Source organism: Microchirus variegatus (assembly GCF_963457635.1).
Source record: "Microchirus variegatus genome assembly, chromosome: 16".
Classification (NCBI taxonomy): Eukaryota; Metazoa; Chordata; class Actinopteri; order Pleuronectiformes; family Soleidae; genus Microchirus; species Microchirus variegatus.
Window position 1 is genome coordinate 10,186,095 of NC_139817.1, and position 25,192 is coordinate 10,211,286.

At 40.4% G+C, this 25,192-nt stretch overlaps 1 protein-coding gene across 1 annotated transcript in view; it reads left to right on the forward strand.

Moving 5' to 3' along the window:
- Positions 1–25,192, forward strand: part of strbp (spermatid perinuclear RNA binding protein) — a 56,675-nt gene that overhangs the window by 24,822 nt on the left and 6,661 nt on the right. Inside the window, exons 3-13 of the mRNA XM_083902674.1 lie at positions 9,517–9,767; positions 10,327–10,504; positions 12,081–12,474; positions 16,087–16,205; positions 16,925–17,020; positions 18,429–18,540; positions 19,387–19,484; positions 21,557–21,662; positions 22,780–22,863; positions 23,428–23,636; positions 25,036–25,188. Of these exons, the coding sequence (XP_083758800.1) occupies positions 9,517–9,767; positions 10,327–10,504; positions 12,081–12,474; positions 16,087–16,205; positions 16,925–17,020; positions 18,429–18,540; positions 19,387–19,484; positions 21,557–21,662; positions 22,780–22,863; positions 23,428–23,636; positions 25,036–25,188 (1,800 nt within the window). The remainder of the gene's footprint in view (positions 1–9,516; positions 9,768–10,326; positions 10,505–12,080; positions 12,475–16,086; positions 16,206–16,924; positions 17,021–18,428; positions 18,541–19,386; positions 19,485–21,556; positions 21,663–22,779; positions 22,864–23,427; positions 23,637–25,035; positions 25,189–25,192) is intronic.

Below are 25,192 nucleotides of genomic sequence, written 5' to 3' on the forward strand. Positions count from 1 at the left end.
AAAGGAGAGCAGTAGTAATAGTAGTCGTCGTAGTGGTGGAGTGATTTTACTCCAGAGAGAAGTGTGGAAATGATGAGTGCTTACTCTGCAATTACCTGTGGGAACTGACAACAAAAAGGGAGAAATGAACACCTCATCGTACTGTACTGCTGATTTAAAGGTCTGATAGATGATGGCAGACTTTAAATAAATGTCATTTCTGCTGACACAAGACAACCTAATCTATTATTTTGTTATTCTGTGGTTTTATCACCTATATATATATATATATAGTTGAGAAAAGTCCTTGACACAGATGACCTGCTTGTTGTTTTCCTGCAAAAGTGACTGACTGTACACTCTTAGAAATAAAAGTGCTCAGTAGAACCAGATAAGGTTCTTCGGCTTGTCCTCATATGAGAACCCTTTTTGGCTCCAGGTAGGGGTTTTAAAGGGTTCTTTGGATCAAAATGGTTCTTACTGGAACCATTAGTGTGACCAAGAACCCTTGAAAAACACTTCTTCAGGAAAGGAAAGGGTTTTTCAGAAGCAAATGGTTCCAGGTAGAACCTCAACCCTTGTAGAACGACACTTTTGGAATCCTTATTTCTCAGAGTGTATAAGTCACAGACACACAGACAGAGTGACAGACAGAGGGCACAAATAAAAGGGGACGGCAAATTGCAGCGACTTGCTCCTGCCAAGCAGAGTGCAGATAAATCACAGGATGATTTTTTAATGAAATCCCCCCCCACCTTCCCCACCTTCCCCACCCTCCACCTCCCCCCTCCTCGGCTGCTGCTGCTGGATGTTACAGAGAAGGCACTGAGTTGCTGTTTTTTCTTTTCTTGTTTTGTTGTCGTGTTGTTTGTCCCATCACTCACAGCTTGGGTGTTTTTTAAATGTTCCCCTTTTTCCCCTTTGAGCTCTTCTCGGTTTCATTTTGGGCTAAAGATGTGTGACATTCGCTCAGCCCACTGCTTTTAAAACGGTCTTGACTTTTTTTTCATATATATATATCACTGGTGATTTGTTTTTGTTTTTCTGTGTTTAAGAATCACTTCACATGATGATGTGGTCTGCTTATCTTTGTCAGTGCTGGCTAATAACATTTATATACATGATTTAGGTAACACTTTAGATTACACATATTCACCATTAACTAGGTGCTTACTAACATATAGCATACTAGCCCTTTATTAGTAAATATTAAGCACATATTAACACCTTATGTAGGAAAAAATCTTAATTCATGTCATAATAGAGGTCAAATAAGATGTTAATACGTGCTTAATGATTACTGATAAAGGGCTAGTGTGCTTCTCATGTATGTTAGTAAGCACCTAGTTAATGGTGAATATGTGTTCCCTAATCCAAAGTGTTACCATTATTTATTTATTTAGTTGTTAAAATCTCCTGCAGGTTTCCCACCTCCATTGCCCTTGTAACTTTGTTGCTGCTTTCTGCATCATCTCTCATTGCAAAAACTGATTTTCAAGAAATTAAAATAAGTCTTATTACCGGGATAATTCTTCTTAGTTTTTGCCTTAAAAGAAAAATAACCGTGGCAAGTTTTAAGTGGCAAGAATCAAATTTTAAGAAAAATCACTTTGTCTTAATCAGATGTTAGATTGCTTTAACTCTCAGAAACAGAGCATTTTGTCTGCATTTTTTCCCATTATGTTAAAACTTACAGTATATACGAGAAGAGGCTATAAGAATGTGCAATATTGCCTACATTTTCACAAACTATATAAACACACCTGAGGAAAAAGTACTCAAAATTGGGCAATACGTCACAGTTCAAAGTTCACTTTTTGTTAACAACAACAAAAAACAGTCTAATTTTATGACTTCTACATAAATATTGCTATCCTACCTATCCACCTATCACTACTAAAAATGCGATATAAAATGATTCATAACTTTGACTTAACAACACATGAGAAGACATTTTCTAAAGCCTGAACACACACACCCACAGGATGTCCATATATGGAGTTGTGTGTTATTCCCACCGCAATTTACCAAGTGCACACCTTGTGATTGAGGTTTAATTACCAGTAACAAGCTAAAACAATGGTTAGCATAAAATCTCAGTTTGATCAAGGAAAGGAAAAATCCTTTTACGTAAACAATTTATTGCTTGATGTGCATGTACAATAACAGTGTTTTTTTATTATAAATAAAACGTTTGTTTACTGTTTTTCTTCATTTTAAATTGTTAATACACTATTTTAACATACAGAAAATTGTAAATTATTGCCAGATATTGAAAGTTATTCGGGAAAAATGTCCAAAAACTCTTACTCACAGGATAATTTCTGGCACTTTTATGGTTAAAATAAGCCCAAAAATAAAATAAAAAAGTCCAGACAAACATTTTGAGGCTTAGGTTGTTGTTGTTGTAGTTTGTTTGGTTTTCCATTAAACTTTCTGCAAAGACACACAGGTGCAAACGTGTCCTTCCACTCACAGCTGATATTGTTTCCGGTGAGTCTTGTCCTTGACTTGGGGGTCATGTAAATTTATAACAGATGGTCACAGAGAGAGAGAAGAGGGCGAGGCAGGAGGAGGATGAGGAAGAGAGGGGGAAGATGAGAGAGGCATCAGCTGAGCTGAGAGGAAAGTCAATGGATTCTGCAGCATCTCAAGTGATGTAGTGGCCGCTGACAGTCCAGCACATGTCCACGCATAACACCTAACACCTTGTGAGGGGAAATGGTTTTGCTGCTGCAGAGCAATAAGAACAAGATGGAGGATGATGGATAGAAGTGATGGAAGTAATGTGTCTGTGAGAGAAGAGACGATGTAGTTTTCGATTGTAGTGTGGAGATGTGTCAGTGTGTGTTTTGAATCGTTTGTTGTTCTTCTCTCTCTCTCTCTGTGTGTGTGTGTGTGTGTGTGTGTGTGTGTGTGAACGTAAGTTTAGTGCACAGTGAGTTGTAAATGCTGTGTAATGTGGTTATGTAACACGGACCTGCCAGCCTGTTTGCCTCACTGGACCGTGAAATGGAATGTAATTGGTAAGTGTGTGAGTGTGTGTGTGGTCTAAGAGCACTGTGCAACAATGGCATATGAATGTGTAAACACACACACACACACACACAGATAAATGCATGGTGTGAGTCAGTGGCTCGCAGGCAGCTCGGATTTTACAATTACCTGCATGTCTGCTTCAGTTTTCTTGGTAGTTAAGGTAGTTTTGAGGTGTTTTTCTACTCAAATAAAATCAGAATCATGAGTAAAAAGTGGAGACACAGCAGCGTTATTAACGTCTACACTTGAGGACCAATGTGAGGTCAAGCGTGCTTAAATTAGACATTGTTTAATTTATGTCGGTGACAGTTAAGGGTGGTGGTTCTGGGCATCTGGTGTGAGATCCCTTGTGGTTTGTAACCATCACTTATGATTTATTCTTTGCTCTCTCGCTCTCACGCATAAACCGCTGCGCTGTGCATAATATATGACTGACCTCCACTGTGTGAAGGTCGGGGCAGAGTCAAGGGCGACTGTGGTGTTGTCTGACAGATTGAGTGTGAGGTTTTGTGTGTGAGTGTGTGTCTGTGTGTGTGTGAAGATACATTTATTAGCTTCTCAGGGATTGCAACAGTATTGATAACAACAATCAGGATATTTAGGATACGTAGAGGGACTTGAAATTAACGTTTACAGATGTATGTGTCCAAATAAAAACGGCTTCATCTCACCTGAACCTGGATTTATTCACAAATGCAGCAGCAGTTTGCAACAATCTAAAGTTATTTTCAGCAAAAAGTTCAATTCAGGACAATGTTGGAATATTACGTGAATTAAGTTATAATATTAAAATAGTTATATTACAAGAAAAAAAGTTGTAATATTACGAGGCTTAGGTTGTAATATTAAAATAGTCATTATATTAAGAGAAAAAATCTGAATTTTATGAGGAAAAAAATGAGAAAAAAGTCGGAATATTACAAAAATAAAGTTGGGATATTATAAGAAACAAGTTGGAATATTACGTGAATAAAGTCGCACTATTACAAGAAAAAAGTCAGAATATTATGAGAAAAAGTTGGAATATTAAGAGAATAAAGTCAGAATATTACGTGAATAAAGTCAGAATATTACGTGAATAAAGTCAGTATATTATGAGAAAAAGTCAGAGCATTACGAGAATAAACGTTGGAATATTAGGAGGAAAAAGTCAGAATATTGCGAGAATAAAGTTGTTATATTACGCCAATAAAATCATAATATTACGAGAATGATGTCGTAATATTAAAATAGTCATAATATCACACAAAAAAGTAATCGGAGCTTTCAGCAAAAAGTTCAAACCAGGACAATGTTATAAAGCATAGAAATACATTTTTTCACGCTGCAATCTTGAATCAAATCTTGCAAATTAGTGTCAACTGAACTCTCCTGTCAGTTTCTATCATGGCTACACGCTAACGTCTCGCGTCAGCTGTCTTAATGTCACACATCTGTGCACATGTCAGTCAAACAGGGTCAACTCCTCTGTCTGCGAGTCCTCCCTAAATGCTCTGATTTACATGGTGATCGGAGCAGCTGGACAGCGACTCCCTCGTGGTCGAGTAGTATCAACAAACACGCACATAGATACATAGACTCTCTCCCCGCAATGTGGTTTATGACTGCAGAAGCTCCCATTAGCTATGCCTCATAAAATTCACAACGGCTGGTCTGTTAATCACCGCTCACAACACACACACACACACACAGAGGTTTGCACAGCTATTCATCCTCAGGAAACCACATTGATTTCTCTTATTTTGGACAGTCTTATCCGTATCTTAACCATAACCAGTTAATATCTAACTCTAATCTTAACCTAACTGCATTTTACACTTTAACCTGCAACATAAATAGGTCCTCAGGAATTAATGTCTTCCTCTTAAGGACCAGGTTTTGGTCTCCATGGTGCCAGAGGAGATCCACACAAGTACACTACACACACACGTTTGCACAGCACTCGAAGTGAGAACCCTTATAGACGTAATGTATTCCCCTTAGCCTATTCACTGTTGTGATGGTTGAGGACCCAACCCTTAACCAGGTCTTAACCCTGAAAGATAATGATTAATTATAGACTTAGAAATATATGGAAATCAAACCAATACAGCACCAAAACAGAGCTCCGGTAATAATATGGTGCAAAATCCTACATATATTCTGGCCCAAAACCATCTCAAAGACATGCACCACATAATCAATAGACCTGGATCGACCATGTCCTCTGAATGAACATCAACACTAGACATCAGAAGGCTAAAAGAAAGAATGAAAGGGAGGCCTAAAATGATAGAGAAGGAGCTCCAGACACACCATCAAAGCTGGGGGATCATAGAGAAGTTGGCCAGATTGAAGTGGAGAAACTTTGCTGCTGCCCTATGAGCTAACTGGCATAATGGGGATGAGTGAAAACCCCCTATAAAGATGTGAGGAGCAGCAAAAATGTCCTCACTTTCCCACAATGTCCTCACTGTATGGTTTATACAATTTTAGGTCCTCACAAAGCAACACACACACACGTGCACATTGAGTACAATCATCTTTGAATGGTTTTTCATTCACAAAATGAGCTTTTTTGTTGTTGTTTACAACCATTCCCAAAGTCAAATAAGGGAAAAATTGATATTTTTCAGTATTTCCTTCCTTCTTCAACAACATTAAACCACTTTTGACATTTCTGCACATCACATGCCTGTGGAATAAGGAGGCTTAATGTCTTTGACAGATGCTTTACGACACTAATAAAGACCTGTTGGAAGCAAAATGTCAACGCGCACCGAAAAGTATCGATCGCCTCAGAATGTCAAATCAAGCCATGCACGTAATGACGATCCACACAGGGTGTGATAATATAATAAAGACATTGATTTCATACATATATATATATATATATACTGTATTATTGCACTTTCAAGTTACATAAACTCGCCTTTGTGTGTTTGTGCAGTCGCAGATGAGACATACGAGACGGCTAATGTTGCCTAATGTTGGCGCCGCACTCACACACACACACACACTGACGCAAGCTGTAGTGATTGTGCATCGCTTGTCCTCAATTCTGTTGATGGCTTTATCTCAGTCACTCTGCTGAAAGACAACGCCACCTGTTCAATTAGGTGTGTGTGTGTGTGTGTGTGTGTGTGTGTGTGTGTGTGTGTGTGTGTGTGTGTGTGTGTGTGTGTGTAGGTGGTCCTTGAATTTCAAGCAGATTGATAGTACTGCTCGAAACCACCCTATCCATACAACACTGAAAAGGTCATCTCTCTGCTGTGTGTTGGTTATCATGCCCGGTGTGTACTTCCTCTAGTGTGTGTGTGTGTGTGTGTGTGTGTGTGTGTGTGTGTGTGTGTGTGTGTGTGTGTGTGTGTGTGTGTGAAGTGAATAAAGGGAAATGTGTGTTTCAGAGATAAGCAGGTTCTACTTTGCAGCTTGTTGAGTGCAGCAGCCTCCTCATGTTGAGCTGGGTGATGCACTCGAGGCCGTGCAGCGCAGTGTGATACCCTCTAATGATTACAGATGCAGCTCCTGCTTCAGATTCAGGTTACCGCTCAATGATGTCAGCGATAGCTCGCGCTTTTAATTGTTTTTAGTGAAGTAATGTAGTTTTACTTTGAAAGGGAGAAAGTCAGACGGAGTGTTAGAGGCAAAATGAAGAGGGGAAATACATTTTGAGAATATCTTTTGAGGATAAAGTGAGATTATGACAATAAAGTTGTAATATTAGAATATTCATTTAGTCATAATGTCAAAAAAGTTTTTTGAGAATAGAGTTGTTATATTAAAAAGTCAAAATATTAAGAGAAAAAAGTTGTAATATTGCAAGAATAAAGCCATAATATTACAAGACTGAAGTCGTAATATTAAAAAAGTCATAATATTACTAAAAAAAAAGCTTATGAGTTTTTGCTTGAAAGGAGGTTCTCATAATGCTACAACTTTATTCTTTAAAAAAGTAATTCTGTAAATAAGTAAATCGTGATCGGGACAGTGAGTAAAATTGTTGAAGAAAATTTGAAAATGACCGAAACTACAGTGACCTCAAAATTCTGGTTGATATGTCATACAAACTGTTGGAATATTGTTGTTTATTATAAAAGCCCTAAAGCATTATAGCACATGTGTCAAACCCAAGGCCCGGGGGCCAGATGTGGTCCGCCACGTCATTTTATGTGGCCCGCGAGTGATTAATTGGTCGGGAAAAATCTGTGTTAAAATAGGTCTATGCTGCTTTAAGGCGTGCGTTGACCATAAACTACATTTCCTACAATGCATGGCGATCGCGTTACCCGCAAAGTGACGGCATCCTGCCACTAGATCGCAGTGTATTGTTGTATATGCAATATACGACGAGTGAAATAAGTAATAAATACAGAAAGTTATTTATCAATATGTCACAGAGTAGTTACCTTTATTTTACATTATATTTGGTGACATTTAGTTACATTTACATGACAGTGACATCTGGCCCTTTGAGGGTAACCATTATGCTGATGTGGCCCTCAGTGAAAATGAGTTTGACACCCCTGCTTTATAACATATTGTTTATATTGTGTATACTTTTTTTATGCGGTAACAATGCACTCTCATTCTAAAATATCTGAACCCTGTGGAACTTCCTGTCTTTCTTCAGTAATTGGGTCATAAAAGAAAAAAGTCATGTGATCTAAACTGCTGCAGAGCTAAATAACACACAGACAAATCTAATCTCAGTGCACACACACACACACACACACACACACACACACACACACACACACACACACACACACACCCAGTAAACATTCTCTTCACAGCGCTGGTGGAAAAAGTCAGTGAATCCATGGATTTAATAACTGGTCAAACCGCTCTTGGCAACAATGACCTCAAAAAAACTTGCTCTTCCAGTCGCTGCAGCTCAAACCTGAGAGAGTAATAATAACTGCTCTCATGAGATTATTCACACTGGACCCCAACTATTACCTTTTTAGTTTGAATCTGGTCTGTATGTGATATTGTTTTATTGCATTTTCTTTTTGGCAGAAATTGAAGACTGAATAATTACACTTGAAGTCTTATAAGTGTATAATATTGTACCACTATATTATGGATTTGTTTCATTGACTAATATCCAGTGAGCTGGGATTATCTGCTCATACAGTAATTGTAACTGAGATTAGGATCTGTGCATGGGGGGGGGTTAAAACATAAACACAGGTTATTCCAAAGGGATCCCTTGGATTTTTATGAGCACTGTAATGTGAATGCTTGCAACATTTGTATAACCACTTATGAACCATGCAGTATCAGTTTTACATTAAAATCCAATTAGTTTATACTTAACAGTCCAGTATTTAATTAATCTGCAGTGCTATTTTTTTTTTTCCATCAGCCCCATTCAACATGAAGAGACAAAAACAAGCACCTACTGAAACGCTGTGCTGTATAAAGACCATGTTAAAGGGTTACAAGGTGTTTTAAAAATGAATGCACACAATCTCAGGGACCCATCAGTGTAAGTCATAAAAGCCTCAATTTTATGAGCTCCTCTCCTGAATGATTTTCTTTCCATTCATTTATTTTTTATATCTTTTTATGAATACCCTTCAATCCTATTTATAAAGCGATTTTGGACTGTTTTTTATGTTTTTTTTCCTCTCTATTCCATGAGATCCTCCTCCTCTCTCTTTGCCTCCCACCTGATCCATGGTTTCCATCCTCCTACACCTCCCACAGAGAAGATAGCAGCAAATTAAAAAGGCTAAGAAAGAAAGAAAAAGAGCTGATTTGAATTTCAGGGAACAGAATGTGTGATTGAATTAGTCCAGGTGGAGAGGACGAGGCGAGTGCGGTGGTCTGATGAATTCCTGATTGCAATGTGTGCATGGGAGCATGTCGGGGTCAGTGCTAAATAAATGAGTTTGCTAATGGTGGTATCTTCAACCTACAAGAGATACTTGTACTTCTAATACTCGCAAACATAATAGCAATATTTGGAATGGGCTGTTTTGTATTGCCGTGTAGATGTAAATATAGTTTGTTACTGCAAAACGTTTATTAATCTTGAACATTGTCTTGACAAATTGCACAGAGACAAGTTTGTCCCCAACAGGGGAGTCGGGTTTGATGGATTAAAGCTCAGTCTGTTTTTGCTGCTGGAATTAAATGTAAGGCGTTTTTTTTTCGGTGTTTATACACCATATTTTTGTCCTGTTCAGTCCATCCATCCATTCATCTTCTACTGCTTTGTCCTTCACATGAGGGTCGCGTGGGGGTCGTTGGTGGCACCCAGGACAGGTCGGCAGTCCATCATAGGACGGTCAATTTAGAGTGTCCAATTTGACTAATCCCCATATCTGCATGTTTTTGGACTGTGGAGAAAACCCACGCAACACACAAGGAGAACATGCAAACGCCACGTAGAGAGGCCCTTGTTCCGACCAGGTCCACAAACCCGGGTCTTGTTGCTGCCAACACCTACACCTGCGACTATGTAATTTCTAACACATTCCTCTTTTTTCCTTTCCCTTTCCCTTCCAGAGGTCCTTCCGTTCCTTTAGTAACGACGACCGCCATGTCATGGCAAAACACTCCACCATCTACCCGTCCTCTCAGGAGCTGGAGGCAGTGCAGACGCTGGTGTCCACGGTGGAGTGCGCCCTCAAACACGTCTCTGACTGGCTGGATCGGAGCAGCGTGGACGTCGAGAGCAAACCGGCAGACAGCACGGAGGACGACGAGCCGGGCGTCGAGCCCAGCAGCGATCCTTTGGAATCCAGTGACAGTTACAGGTAAAGGATAAAGCTTAATTAAATATTATATTCTGGATCAGGGGTCACCAACAATCTTTTCTCCCCCCCCCAACCTGGTAGCCCGCAGGCAGCCAATATGGTGCCCACGGGCTCACTTCAACTCACTTGCATGTATCCATATGATCACTCATCAGTAAAATATCATTGATATTGTTTATAAAAACTGATAATCGTTAGGAGTAAGCACTGGAATTAATGTGTATGCAATTGAATGCATAATATTAATAATTTAAATGGTAAAAAAATAAAAATGGGTTAGTAATCCGTCTGAATCTTTTTATTAAAGCTTCATTACTTTATTATTGTCTTAAATTGCCTTGTCGGATCCTTTCTTGCAGTGACAACTGAAACCGGTGTCATTCACGTCTTTTAATTACACCTGAGAATGCGTTAAAATATTCATTTGGCACGTTGAAATATTATGGTTTCAGTTATCGTGTTATCGCACAGAATAAATGACAACTTCTTCCGATTTGGACATCGCAAGTGATTTGATTCATTAGAATGATGGTTAATTTTTCCTTCCTAAAAAAAACAGGGAGTCCAGTGTTGGAGGTGGTGGCGGCGCGTTGTGTGGCGTGATGAGGATCGGCCTCGTGGCCAAAGGCCTCCTGATCAAAGGGGACATGGACCTGGAGCTGGTGTTGATGTGCAGAGACAAACCCACACAGACGCTGCTGGACACTGTCTGTCAACATTTACCCACACACATCGAGGTGAGAGTCACACACACACTTCACTGACTTGCAGAGAGAATTATCTTTATTCTTTTCTTTGTTACGTGCCCACCAATGGCACTTGGTCCTGTTTGCATAACTGTTAGCAAAGATGGTGGGCACACAATTGCTTCATAAAAGGAATACTTCACTGATTCGCATTTAGCTTTGTATTACTAGAATGGGGGTAGAATTTATTTATTTATTTTTAATTGTGCTTGCCAAGCTCAGTTTCCCCTGAGTTGAGAATTATCTTTATTCTTTTCTTTGTTACGTGCCCACCAGCCACACTTGGTCCTGTTAGCATAACTGTTAGCAAAGATGGCAGACACACAATTGCTTCATGAAAGGAATACTTCACCGATTTGCATTTAGCTTTGTATTACTAGAATGGTGATGGAATTGTTTTATTTATTTTTAATAGCGCTTCCCAAGCTCAGTTTCCCCTGAGTTGAGAATTATGTTCATTGTTTTCTTTTGTTACGTGCCCACCAGTGACACTTGGTTCTGTTAGCGTAACTGTTAGCAAAGATGGCAGACACACAATTGACTTGCATTTAGCTTTGTATTACTAGAATAGGAGTAGAATTTTATTTTATTTTATTTATTTTATTTAATCTTTTTTTTTTTAAATTGTGCTTCCCAACCTCAGTTTCCCCTCAGTTGAGAATTATTTTAAAAAATGTCTTACGTGCCCACCAGTGATACTTTGTCCTGTTAGCATAACTGCTAGCAAAGATGGCGGACACTGTTTACATTCTGGGAATAGTCTAAAAACCGTGAGCGTTGCAGTTTCAAGCCTCGGACCAAATGTAAACAGTGTCCGCCATCTTTGCTAACAGTTATGTTAACAGGACCAAGTGTCACTGGTAGGCATGTAACAAAAAAATGAATGAAGTTATTTCTTGGCTCAGGGGAAAGTGAGGTTGGGAAGCACAATTTTCATTCATTCATTCATTCAGTCATTTGCATTACTAACACCCATAAAGTCTATAAAATTGCACACGTCAGTTGTTTGCTTATATGTCAGATCATCAACAACACACATTCTGACCGACTGAAAAAGGTAAAAGGTTTTTATCACCGAATCCTCCTCATGGTTCATAAGCGTCCATATTTTGTGAAGGTTTCGACTTGAATTCGCCAACTCTCCTTTTTTGTGTGCGAAAGAGAGAGCGAGCGTCGACAAGGGACAGCAAATGTCAGTGCAGCGAGACGCTGTCGAGAGGTGTTTCAGTATGTATGAGTCATGTGTGATTAATTCTCTCGTCACTACGTCAGCGTCATGTTTCCTCATTAACAAGTCATTGCACAGAAGTTGACACTCACTCACTCTCACACACACACATACACACTGACACCTACAGAGAGTGCTGACGAAAATGCAGGCACGGACGTATTTCTCATTATTTTTTAACATAAAGTGATTTTTTTTTTCCCCCTATCTTATTTGCTGATAAAATATGAGCTGTGTTTCTAAACTTTATTCTACTTTTGCATTAGTTATTCCTCATTTATACTCACACTGTGACCTCGGCCTCTGACTGTCCACTTGTGTCTGCTTGGCGCTCGACAGAAGCTGACAGAAGACAAGTACGAGGTCACCAGCTCCGTGCCCGAGGCAGCCATCTTGGTGCAAACTAAAACAGAGCCCAAACTCACGCTGAAAATCACCCTCACCTCACCCGCCATGAGGGAAGACGGGGACGAGGAGGAGGAGGAGGAGGAAGAGGAGGAGGAGGAAGAGGAGCAGGAAGAGACGGTGGAGAATGGGCTGGAGGGAGGAGAGGTGGAGGAGAAGGAGACAGAGAAGGCGGAAGAGGTGGAGAAGGAGATGGAGGACGAGGTGGAGAAGGTGACGGAGGAGGAGGTGGAAAAGGTGACGGAGGAGGAGAAGGAGCAAATGCAGGAGGAGGAGAAGGAGCAAATGCAGGAGGAGGAGAAAGAGCAGGAGCAGGTGAACGGGCAAGGTAGGAACACTTTAATATTTGATTGTTGTTTTTATTTTTGACAAAACAAGCACATGAACACTCACATGAGTCAGGTGGAACAATCTTTTCTCCCCCCCTTACTGTTTTTATGGGTGGTAGGAACTGGTTATAATTGGTTGTGGGCGGTAGGGGCTGGGAAAGCAAGGCCAGAGGAATCAATAACCCGAGTAGTAGCGAGCTGGCCATCCATCCTGTGCCCCCCCACCCCCCCTCTACGACTGGACACTCGGGTCTCAGAGAGAGATGAGCGATAGCGTGAAGGCTGCTCGTACATCACGCCACCTGCCACGGCAACACGGAGGAGGTGGAAGGCCACTCGCGTTTGTGTCTCCTCCAACACTCGATGAACACACACACACACACACACACACACACACACACAGATTCTGTATTTTGTACTTGACAGATAAAGATGCCAGTCACACGAGATGTCAAACTGGAGGAGATTTAATCAGGCATCAGTGGAGATTGAGGGGTGTGGGGCAGTTGCTGTAATCAGGTTATATCTCATACATCTGGAACTCCCTGCCAGCGGAAATAGGACAGGCGGAGTCGGTAGCTTCCTTTAGACCAAGACTTACTCATAATGCATTTGTAGGTTTGAGCTTATTTTAGATTTTTATTGTATGTCTACTAAAAAATGCAGTTGTTCATTTGTTATTTATCACGGTTTATGGACAAGATTTTCTTCGGTTCGATCATCTTGGTCACAACAACATGGCATGCACGTGTTTCAGTAAGCAGCTCTGGGCATGTAGATGCTAAATGACAGATCGATAATCCCTCCTGGCTTTCTCAAGTTAATCTATATATTGATATTTATATTGATTTAAAATAGGGCTTGCTTTCAGTGTGTCACATACACACACATTTCACAGAAAATTGAATAACTAGTCTGTGTCTAATTTAAAGTTGAGGTTGCGTTCATGCATTTACACAGCAGGGATTTCTTTTATTTCTTAAATGAGGGTGAAGGATTCTCCACGTGTATGCGTGGGATTTCTTCTCGCAGTGCAAAAACACACAGATTTAGGGATTAGGCAAATAAGGTGAGTGTGAGATTGGATGGTTGTTTGTCTCGATGTGGCCCTGTGATGGAATGGCAACCTGTGCAGGGTGTGACCCCGCCTTTCACCCTATGACAGCTGGGATTGGCACCATTGACCCTCTTGTGAACCTCATGGGGAGGATAAAGCGGTAGAAGATGAGTGAGTGAGTGAGTGAGTGAGTGAGTGACTGAAGGAGGCAAAATAATCCCTTAAAGCAGAGGTAGATACTGATAAAAAAGTTTTTAATCCACATGTAGCTGAGATCCCGATATACACTTTCATCACACAGACACAAACACCTCCACACGAGGCAGAGCTGCGCTGCTGCTAAAACAAGCCAGACAAGTGTCACAGCGTGGATGCGAGTGTGAATAGATGTTTTTGACATTTCCACCTATTACATCTTGAGGGAAAGTTTCTCTCTTTACAGGAGGGTGATGATGAGGAATATGTCTGCTTAGTTTATGTTTTTTCACAGAGGCCACAGAGGGCTCTTTAGTTTGTTTTATTCCACTCCCACACTTAATAAACTCTATTTTTTTTTCTTTCTCAAGCCTCATGTAACCACACTCAATTCATACACAGCTTCATCTGATTCAGCTCGCCTTGCATATCATGTAAGCTTTGTGCCGATTCTCACAGTGTTGGGCGACATGAATCGAATGCTTTAGATTTGAAAAAGAAGAAGAATGCTCCTCTTTTACCAACCACGATGCTTTGACTAAACCCTGCCTTGATTCCTCCTGTGTTGCGTTTGTCTCAGACTGGATCCACACTATCATAGATTTTTTTTTTTTCCTATTCACTTCTCCTTTGAGGAGCGCTTGATTCTGTGTTTGCCCAGACAGCCTCCTCTCTGCACCCTTTTTCTCACCGTGAAATCAAGTGCACCTTAAAAGAAACAACAACAACAAACAAACTCTTATTTTGACTCCTAGCCTGCCGTCGCAGGCTGGATCAAAATAAATACAATCCTCTTTAAATACATAAAGGAGAGATTGATTTACCTCAGACTGGGCTTTTGAACATTGCCCACTTCAGAGCAAATCAAACACTCCTTTGGTATTTGTGTGGTGTACGTCTGTGGGGGGGGGGTTGGGCTCTCCATCCCACAAAGTTGTGTCTTCTCTTGTGACCCCACTCGCTCTCGCCCCTTCAGTGACCGATGGATGTTCAAACGGCCAGAAAGTGTTGGAGTTAGATTCAAGTCACAAACATAATGACTTTAGTCTTAACTTAACTGAGTTAAAGACCTGAAATTCGACTGAAGATTTAAACCTTTTTACCTTAAAGGACTCCTCAAACGGTTTGCCAACAATCTGGATGTGATGGAAAGACTTTGTTTGTCCACACAAACGATAACACAGTGTGCTGCCAAACCTTATTAGCAGTTTAATTTCATATGTGGCGGGTACATAAATAAATAAATTAGAATCGCTGCGTGTAGGTGGCTTGTAAATAATGTAGAATCTTAATGTAGAGCATCATTTAGTATCAATTAAAGGTCCAGTGTGTAACATTTAGGAGTTTTTTTTTAGCAGAAATGGCATATGCAATCTACACACATGTTCAAATGTTTGGGGTCAACTATACACTTTTTCCATTAAAAGTCACACTTTTATTCATCAAAAGAGTTGCAATATGAATAGAAAATATAGTCAAGACATTGATAAGATTAGAAATAATGATTTTTATTCCAAATAATAATTTTGTAATTTTCTAATCATCCAATAGCCTTCTAACATGATTAGCAAACACAATGTACCATTAGAACACTGGAGAGATGGTTGCTGGAAATGGGCCTCTATACACTGTTTGCATCTAGAATAGTCGTTTACCACATTAACAATGTATAGAGTGTATTTATGATTAATTTAATGTTATATTAATTGAAAAAAAAGTGTTTTTCCTTAAAAAAATAAGGACATTTCCAAGTGACCCCAAACTTTTGAATGGTAGTGTATAATGAATAAAAAATGAGTGATCAGAGGATTCTCTATTTGTTACAATCTGCACTCTCTCCATTGGATGTGAGTACTTTTTACACACTGGACCTTTAAGTTTAGTTGTACTTGTTAGTGTTTTTAATAAATAAATTGAACAAAACTGAACAAACCAGACCAGAGTAACTCTTAGACTTGTGACTTGACTCTCCAGCTCTTAATCTGAATTTGAGCGTAAAAACCTGTGCTGACCTGTGCTATTTGACACACGTCATACTTAATCATCCGTGCTAAAATACGACAGTATGGGAGCATCCATCACTGATCGGTGGACTGCGGGGGAGCGAGCCACCATGCAACAAGGAGACATACAACTTTATGGCATGAAAGGCACCTTGTATGTACCTAAGTATTCATGCATGTGTGTGTGTGCGTGTGTGCACTCACGCGCCTGCTCCACCACGCGTGCCTGCACACATCCTCACACACACGTAAAAAAAAAAAAAAAAAAAAAAAACTCAAACACACACACACACTCAGTGACGTGACGTGTGTGTGTTTCACGTTCTCTGTACTGGGTTGTTATTGTTTTGTGGCAGTGTTGGGTGCTGCTGCTGCGCAGAGAGTGGAGGCTGAGGAGGAGGAGGAGGGGGAGGTGCTGGATAGACACAGATGTCTGTTGGCCCTGGCAGCGCTGCGACACGCCAAGTGGTTCCAGGTCGGCACCCACTCACTTCCTGTCTTCCTGCCCGATGCTTATTGTAGCCTGATGATTCAGCTGTCAGCTAAAAAGCGGTGGCGCTTTATTTTGCCCACTCAGTGTAGACTAATCAAGAAACAGATGCAAGCACACATTATTATCATCATTATTATTATCAGTATTATCATTATTAGCAAACATTTTAATGAGCAGCATTACAATTGAATGATTTAAATTACTGTCACAACGTTGTGAACAACGACTGCCAAAACCATACACAAACTTACACAAAGGTGTCGTTAGGCTACAAAAGCAATGGTTGATACTTGTTTTTTTTTTTTTTCCTTTTTTGCTATTACATGAACCTGCCTGCTCTGTACAGTATGTCAGTGCTTCCCCCTTTTGATTACCCCCCCCATACCCTTCCCCATCTGTCTCCCAACTCACTTATCACACTAAAACATTGTAGATTACATGAAGACAAGAGACAAATGTCAACATTTAGCACTTCAAAAACACAAATCAGAACATTCTCTCTCTCTGTGTGGGGATCATAGGAAGTTTGAGGCAGATACAGCGTCTTCATCGGGGGGGTTGTTATTTTATGCTGTTTATGTATATACATTTGCACAAACGCCATTTTTTTCCCCGTGCTCAGTCTTGCTTTTTCTTTCCATTTAACTTCCTTCTTCACCTCACTCTCCATCCCTTTCTCTCCGTCCCTTGCTCTTTCTCAGGCAAGAGTGAATGGGCTCAAGTCCTGCGTCATTGTTCTCAGGATACTTAGAGACATGTGCAACAGACACCCCGTCTGGGAACCTCTCAAAGGATGGGTGAGTGTTGCTGCGTAACTACCTGTTTGTGCTAATTGGATGAGTGTGAAATGGAAAGAAAGTGTTTTTGTTGTCGTCATTGTGATATTAGGATATTTTCAGAATGTTTCCATCACTCGACAATAACATAAAATGTTATGTTTGAAATCTGCACATATAGTAAAAAATAAAGGTAATGTACAGTAAACATTCATTAAGCCTTAGTGTCGCAGGTGCATCCATGGTAAATGTCCATGGGAATAATACACAACTCTGGTAACACTTTAGATTAGTGAACACACATTCACCATTAACTAGGTGATTACTAACATGCACATACACAAGTAGCATACTAGCCCCTTATTAGTAAATATTAAACATGTATTAACACCTTATGTAAGAAAAACCTTCATTCATGTCGTAATAGAGATAGAATAAGGTTATGCTAGTATGTTACTATATGTGTTAGTAGGCACCGTTAATGGTGAATATGTGTTCCCCAATCTAAAGTGTTACCACAAAGCATTATATGAACATCCTGGGGTGTGTTATAGGTCACATATTTAGGCTTTAATTATTATTATTTTATTTTTTTGGTCATCTTATGTGTTGTTGAGTCAAAGTTATGATTAATTTTAAATCACATTTTTGTAGTGATACAAAGGATCAATAATTGTGCAGAAGTCAACGAGCCAAGTGAACTTTGAACTGTGACGTGTTTCCGAATTTCCAAATCCAATCCAATTTTTTTCATCAGATTGTCCATAGGTTTTGCATAAAAAAGGATACAAGACATTCTATTTTGCACATTCTTATAGCCTCTGTATGTTTAAACATACTAATGGAAAAAAAGCAGCCAAAATGCTCTGCGTTCTGTAAGGGTTAATACCGTGAAATATAAATAATTTTACAAAAACTATATACAATAATGCTTATGTATAGTGTAAATGGTGTATAGGATTGCATAGATATACTGTGGATAGATAATTATGCTAAAATGTAGAGTGTATTGCATTTTATTCACATTGCCCAGATACTTTATTCTCTCCACTGACTACCTGTGAGTTTTGAAAATTGATTTTCAAACTTTTAATGTTTGTTTTTAAAGCCCTTAATGGCCTCGCCCCGGCCTATTTAACAGAAATGTTAACTGTTCGCAAGCACGGCAGAGATTTGCAGTCATCCAAACAACAGTGGGGTGACCAGGCCTTTTCATTTGCAGCCCCCAGACTCTGGAAGAGATTTGGGTTATCATTGGCCTGGGCCTTAAAACTTGTTTTTTCTTGTGAGTTTTTAATTGTTAACTGTAAAGCACTGTGTTGTAAAGGGCTATAGAAATAAAGTACATCACATTATTGCATAAAGCGGAAGCTATATACAGGTTACATGTTCATCTGTGCTGTATGTGTGTGTGTGTGTGTTCTTGCAGCCCTTAGAGCTCATCTGTGAGAAGGCAATCGCCACCTGCAACAGACCTCTTGGGGCCGGAGAAGCCCTGCGCAGAGTCATGGAGTGTCTGGCCTCAGGCATAGTGCTACCAGGTACAGAGCCATGCTCTATGTATGAATGAATATGCAGCTGAAAAGAGCCCAGGAAGAGAGTGAGCGTGTGTGTGTGTGTTTTAATACAAATTCTGAGCTCAGCTGATGAGCAACACTGAGAAACACGCTCAATTTGGGCAAATGAGCAGACATCTCCACATTTCGGAGATGCTTTTAAAAAGGTATTCATTAACAGAGCATCCTACTAATGGCACTGGAAAAACACTTTTATTCAAAATATGTCTCCATTAACTGAGTTATTTATTTATTATGTTACAATTTGTAATTAGTCGATTCAGAATTCTGACTTCTAACTTAGTTATTTCATTACCTCCACCTCTTGCACGCATGTGTTTGAGTGCAGATTCTCATTCATTCATGTCCAGATGTCACCGACTCTGTGACATTTTGGACAACTTTAAAAGTAAAGACTAAAAAATATTGATGGATTTGCCTGGGGATGCACAGTAGGTTGTAGAATAATGAAGAAATCATTACATTCTGTTAGTGACGCAGAGATATGGATTCAGGAACGCTGATTTAGTGTCATGTACATCAGTGTGTTTGGCCTTGGCTGAGGTTTTCACATCCTGAGTGCTTTCTGTACTTAGTTTCAGTTTTGTTTCCTTAAATGAACAAAGCAGTCGACATGAAAGTTTCAGTTAAAATGACAAAAACGTAGTGTGTGTATGTACATGTATTTATTGTGAGGAATTTTGTCTGAGCCCTACAACTTTAAAGGGCTTTTTCAGCGCTAAGACCTGGTTTTAAGTTTAATGCATAATCTATCCGTCTATGATGTGTCCTCATTAAGTTTGTGTGTGTGTGATCTTCTGACCTCCCCAGGCGGTCCAGGTTTGCACGACCCGTGTGAGAAAGAGCCAACAAACACACTAGCCGACATGAGTGACCAGCAGGCGGAGGCCATTACCTTCAGTGCACAGGTACACACACACACACACACACACACACACTATTCTTCACTGCATTGAGCCTAAACAAAGCATCATCCCTAACCTTCCCCATAAACACTTACTGCCTAACCCTAACCCTAAACTAACCACAATCATTAGCCCAAAATAAGCTTCTGCCTTATCAGGACCAGGTTTTTCACTGCATGAAGACTACTTGTCGTGAAAAGATCAGTTTCTATGCCACAAAAAGTCCAAAAGGGCTATAAAATACAAGTTCATTTCTAAATAAACATTAATACATTTGCTTATCTGCAGGAAAATTAAGAGTTTTATAAAACAATATTGCTTAGGATGAGTTAAATATCATGTAAACCCAAGCAACTTGACTCACTTAAGCAAGGTTTTGGAAGGGCAGGGTTCTGGGTCTACTTTACACAAGGTCTCAGAAGGTTACGTGGGATTCATGTCATTTCATTTCAAAAAAAGATATGAATACCAAGATTAATAAACCACCTTGGTTGAGCAAAAAGGGGTGTGTTTGATATTTTGCTTCTGCCTCATTAGGACCAGGTTTGCGTCTGCATGACGACCACTTGTCCTGAAAGGATCAGTTTTTAATGCCACAAAAGGTCTCTAAAGGGGTAAAAAATACAAGCATATACACAGAGACCCACAAACACACACACACGAGCAGCAGATTAAAGGCACTGTTGTTATCGCCCAGCTGTACTTGCCCTCAGCTGTCAGTGTGTGGGAATCAGTAAGCGACCTGCCTGTTACCACCCAAACTAACAATCTGCACGCATGCAAACGCACACAATCCTACGTGTGTGTGTGCGCGTGTCTCCAGAAAAACGCTGCATGCTGCATTTTAATGATTGGTGTGGGAAACTATTGCCACTACAAGCCATAAATCCATCCCTGACGGCCCGGACGACACTATCTTCAGTGCACGCACTCCTGTGTGTGTGTGTGTGTGTGTGTGTGTGTGTGTGTGTGTGTGCGCATTTGTGCGGTCACGACCTTCCCCCGCGCACACACACACACTGGCTCTGAGTTGCATGGCTTAGTGGATAGTGCCGTCCATTTCCTTTGAAGGTGGCTGGGACGAGGCTGGAATGTCAATAGGGATAATTGTTGCAGATACAAGCGCAGATAGGGGAGAGGGGAGGCGCTCTGTCAATGAGCTACGCCGAAGCCTCATGAATGTCCGAGACTCTACAGTTCCCTAATGGATTTATATTAGCAGAGCCACTGGGAGCAATTCTGCCTATCTTTTCTGAGTGGCTGTGTAGATTATGAATGTCTACATTGGTCAGACAATGATTAGTTAACACTGGGATGCGCTGGTCAGTGCGTCTACATATCTTCTACCGCGTTATCGTCCACACGAGGGTCACTGGTGCCAATGAGCTGACATAGGGTGAGAGGCGGTGGGGTAAACCCTGGACAGATCACCAGTCCATCACAGGGACACAACCATTTATTCTCACACTTACATCTACAGTTAATTTAGAGTGTCCAATATACCAAATCCCCCTATTGCATGTTGGTGATGGTGCAGAGTTACGAGTTTTATCCATGTGCTTCTTTATTTATTAAGAATTTGCTTTATCATCTTAATTTTACATAAAACTCTCCTTCATTTTCATGTCATTGATTCGTTTGACATGATTCAAAAGGAAGATAAACAGTGTTATTTTTTTAAATACAATCCATCCCAGAAAATAAATCCTTGTGTCCAAGGTTAATGGACGTAAATTATAGTATGGATTTATCTTTTATCAGCTTTTATCTCTTTTCCTGTGTTTGTATGTGTGTTTTTTTATAACATAGAGATAAGATAGTCCTTTATTAGTCCCGCAGGGGGAAATTTAGATCGTCACTGCAGCAAAGACACTAAAGAAAAAGATAATAATTAATAAACATGCATTTCCACATGTGTGAAATATATTAACAATATGATTATAAAAAGTTCAAATAGAATGTACATTATAGACAGTGACCAGAATAAAGACAGTATGGGCTTGATATTTACAGTATAAACAAAGATGGAACATAAGATATTGTAATTGTTCGATTTCATTTCATTTTTCCAACAGCATGCTCTCAGACTCATGGCATTCGGGCAGATCTACAAGGTGTTGGAGATGGAGCCGCTCCCCTCAAATAAACCATCACAGAAATACCCTTGGTGTGATAAAGAAGGTGAGTACCTCCTGTCCGCCTGACCTACGTCCATCTCTGCCTTTCATCCATTTCATCCATCATGTCTCCCTCTCGTTCACTCGCAAGTCCTGATTATCTGCCTCTTCAGGCTTTCAGGCCGTATTTTTCCATCTTTCACTCACTCACTCTGGTACCTGGTAATCCGTCTGAAAGCTGAGCCATTCTCACATTTATAAAAGCAAACCTGGGTTCAATGACAGTGTCAGGGTCAGCTGAGGGCTTGTCAGAGACACGATGTCACCTATGATGTGATTCTTCTGCACATCTGAACATGACTGACAGGTCAATTATTCAAACTACCAGAATCTAGAATGGTCACAGTAACATGCCTACCTTATTTACATATTATTTGAATAATGGTTGTAATAATGTAATAATAGAGTAGGTATAAGTAAACATTTAAGGAGAGAAAGGAATCTCCCTTATCCTAATATGACCAAAAATGGCCAAAATGGTCCATCTGACAATCACAGAAAAATGTGATAAAGATTTGATAAATGTGGGAAAATTAACAGTTTCAGAAAACAATATTGGTTTGAATGATTTAAACTATCACACTGCAAGATTATAAGGAAATATTATGTAAAGTCAAAGCAACTAAAGTCACTCAAGCAAGGCTTTCTGGTTTTTTTATGGGTAAAAATGGCATAAAGTTACATGGGATTCATGCCATGCACAACGTAAAAATGTATAAAAGAGTCAAAATGACCGCCTTGTTTGAGCAAAAAAAAAAAAAAAAGGTGAGACACGGTGGCCTTGGCAGAATCACTTCAGCTCGTACGTGCTCTGCTCAGCGCAGGAATGTTTCTGCTTTACTTCACACTACAAGAAGACTCAGGGAAATCTCCTCAGATCTTGATTTTGGCAAATGTCCAATGAGATTTTCATGGAAAGAAATAACTTTGGTGCTGCATGATGCCGACATGGACGACTGCCAAAGCACTTAGAGATTAGGGAGCATGTAGGAAAAGAGCTTATATGCTGGATGTCGTCCTCGAGGTTTGACTTTTTGTGTGTGTTTTGCTTATTAGTGAGTTTATCCATCTTTATAGTTGCTGCTTACGTGTTGTTAACGGTGTGTCTCCATGTCTTTTAGGCTTAGCTCTAAAGAGGCCATACGAGGACGGATTCATGGACGACAAAGACCTCATCAAGAAGATGAAGAGGAATCTGAGGAAAGGTACAGGAATGACAGAGTGCCATGATCTCATTTTCTAATTTCGTTCGTTGGTCGTTGGGCTGTTGAGAGGGGAACGATTAACTGAGAGTGGACAAAAATTGACTTTATTCAGACCACACTCAGAGAGAGAGAGATAGCTGTGTCTTTTTCCGACAGACGAGCCTTATATCTCTTCCCATTAGCCCCTATTTTTTGGTGTCTTTTTTCCCCCGTCTGCCTCTCTGCTTTCCACCCTCGTTCTGTCCCTTGGAGGCAGATCGATAATATTGATCGCCGGCGTTTTAGCAGGCCATCCAATCATCTTCAGCTCTTTCTTCGTACAAGCAGAAGATGAACCACGACTAATGGAGGCAGGGAGGCATCTTTGGATATTGACACGCGCGAGGACCGTGATTGAAAGAGAAAAGAAAATAGAGTGGCGTTTTTAACTCGTCGTGAAAACAAGTCGCCACAGTTGCGAAACGCTAAGAAAATCACATCTTCAAAGTGGTTCAGTGTTGCATAATTGATACACATACTATACGTCCTTATCAGATTCACCCAAATATGTTTTATTTCCATTAGTCTTGGACAGTAAAGCCATAGACTCCAACCAGCCAATGAACGCTCTGATGCGGCTGAACCAGATACGACCAGGGCTTCAGTATCGCCTGCTGTCTCAGTCGGGCCCCGTTCACGCTCCGGTCTTCACCATGTCGGTGGATCTCGACGGAACCATTTATGAAGCGTCAGGGTCCTCCAAGAAGACGGCCAAGCTGCATGTCGCTGTCAAGGTAGGACATTATCCGATGATGATGTGGATAAATGTAGTTTGTCCTGCAGCCACATGAACACAAACACAAAGTTAGTGCCTACATTTGAAAAGAGGCAAAAATAGAATTTGTTATGAAAATTTGAATTTGAATCAAGCTAATTCAGATAAATTAACACACCAGTACCCAGAGATCAATGGGGGATTGCTCAGGGACACCCCAGCCCTTGACCCATCCCATGACTTGAACCCTAACCCTGTTACAAGCCCAATTACCTTTCCTCTTGGTCAACTTTGGTTAACGAGGGAAAATAAAATCACAATTATCGGAAATATAAAATTCTGGCAATATACAGTATATGTTGAATCACATTCACCCAGGTATTGTGATGCTTTTGATTCATGACAACAACTTATCATCTCAACCCTAATGAAGAATTGTCTGAGCTTTTGTCTGCAGTCTGCTGACCTGTGTGTATCTACATTCTTAAGTGCATATGTTTGTGTGGGTGTGTGAGAGAGAGAGAAGATAGGAGGTTGGCAAATCCATGTAATCCCAAAGTGGTTGTGAACAAAGATGCTCTCCAGAGCACAGCGCTGAGATAATCTGCTCTCCGCTCCATTCCCATACGAGGCTTTCAACCCAATCTTGCGCCCTTTTTTTTTTGTTATTTCTCCATTCTCCTTCTTCTTTCTCAATTTATTTTCCCCCCGTGTAGTCACCTTTTGATCTGTCTTTCTCTACCTCTCTTTCTCAGCCATACCCTCGCACACACAGATTTCCTCCCTTTTAGTGACTGGTCCAGCAGCAGCAGCTGTAACACAATCACCTATTCAAGTGGAGTCGAGACCTGGTTTTTCTGCCTCCGCAGTCCACAGTGTTGTGAATGTCTGTGCTCTGCCGTGTTAGTACATGGAACTATTGATGCCTCCAGAAAAAGGGTTTTGTTAAAACTGTGAATGGGAAATGGTAGAGGTTTTTTTTTTTATCCTGACATGTTATGGTTGGTTTACGAACAGTTAATGAATGTCAGAGTAGATTCACATTCATTCGTTAAGGGACCTTCTAAAGGTTCCGACATCCTCTCTCATCAAATACATCCATCCATCCATCTTCTACCGCTTAATCCTCCACATGAGGGTCACTGGTACTAATCTCTGCTGACATAAAGCGAAAGGCGGGGTCTCACTGTGGACAGATCACTAGTCCATCACAGGGCCACATAGAGACAAACAACCATTCAACTCTAACTCCAATGCACACCAATGCTTAATTATGAGTATCCAATTAGCCTAATCTCTAAATCTGCATGTTTTTGGACTGTGAGAGGATCCATAATCTGCTGTTGTTCTTGTACATGGAGCATCTTCTCAATTCCATAACGCTTAATCGGCATCTTCCTTGCTCTCTCTCTCTCTAGGTTCTCCAGGCGATGGGCTACCCAACGGGTTTCGACTCAGACCTGGACCCCATGAGTTCAGACGAGAAGTCAGACGGCGAGGGGAAAAGCGACACGTCCTCGCACACGAGCAATAACCCAACGCACTCCTCGGACAGCTCCAACACACTTGAGGTGG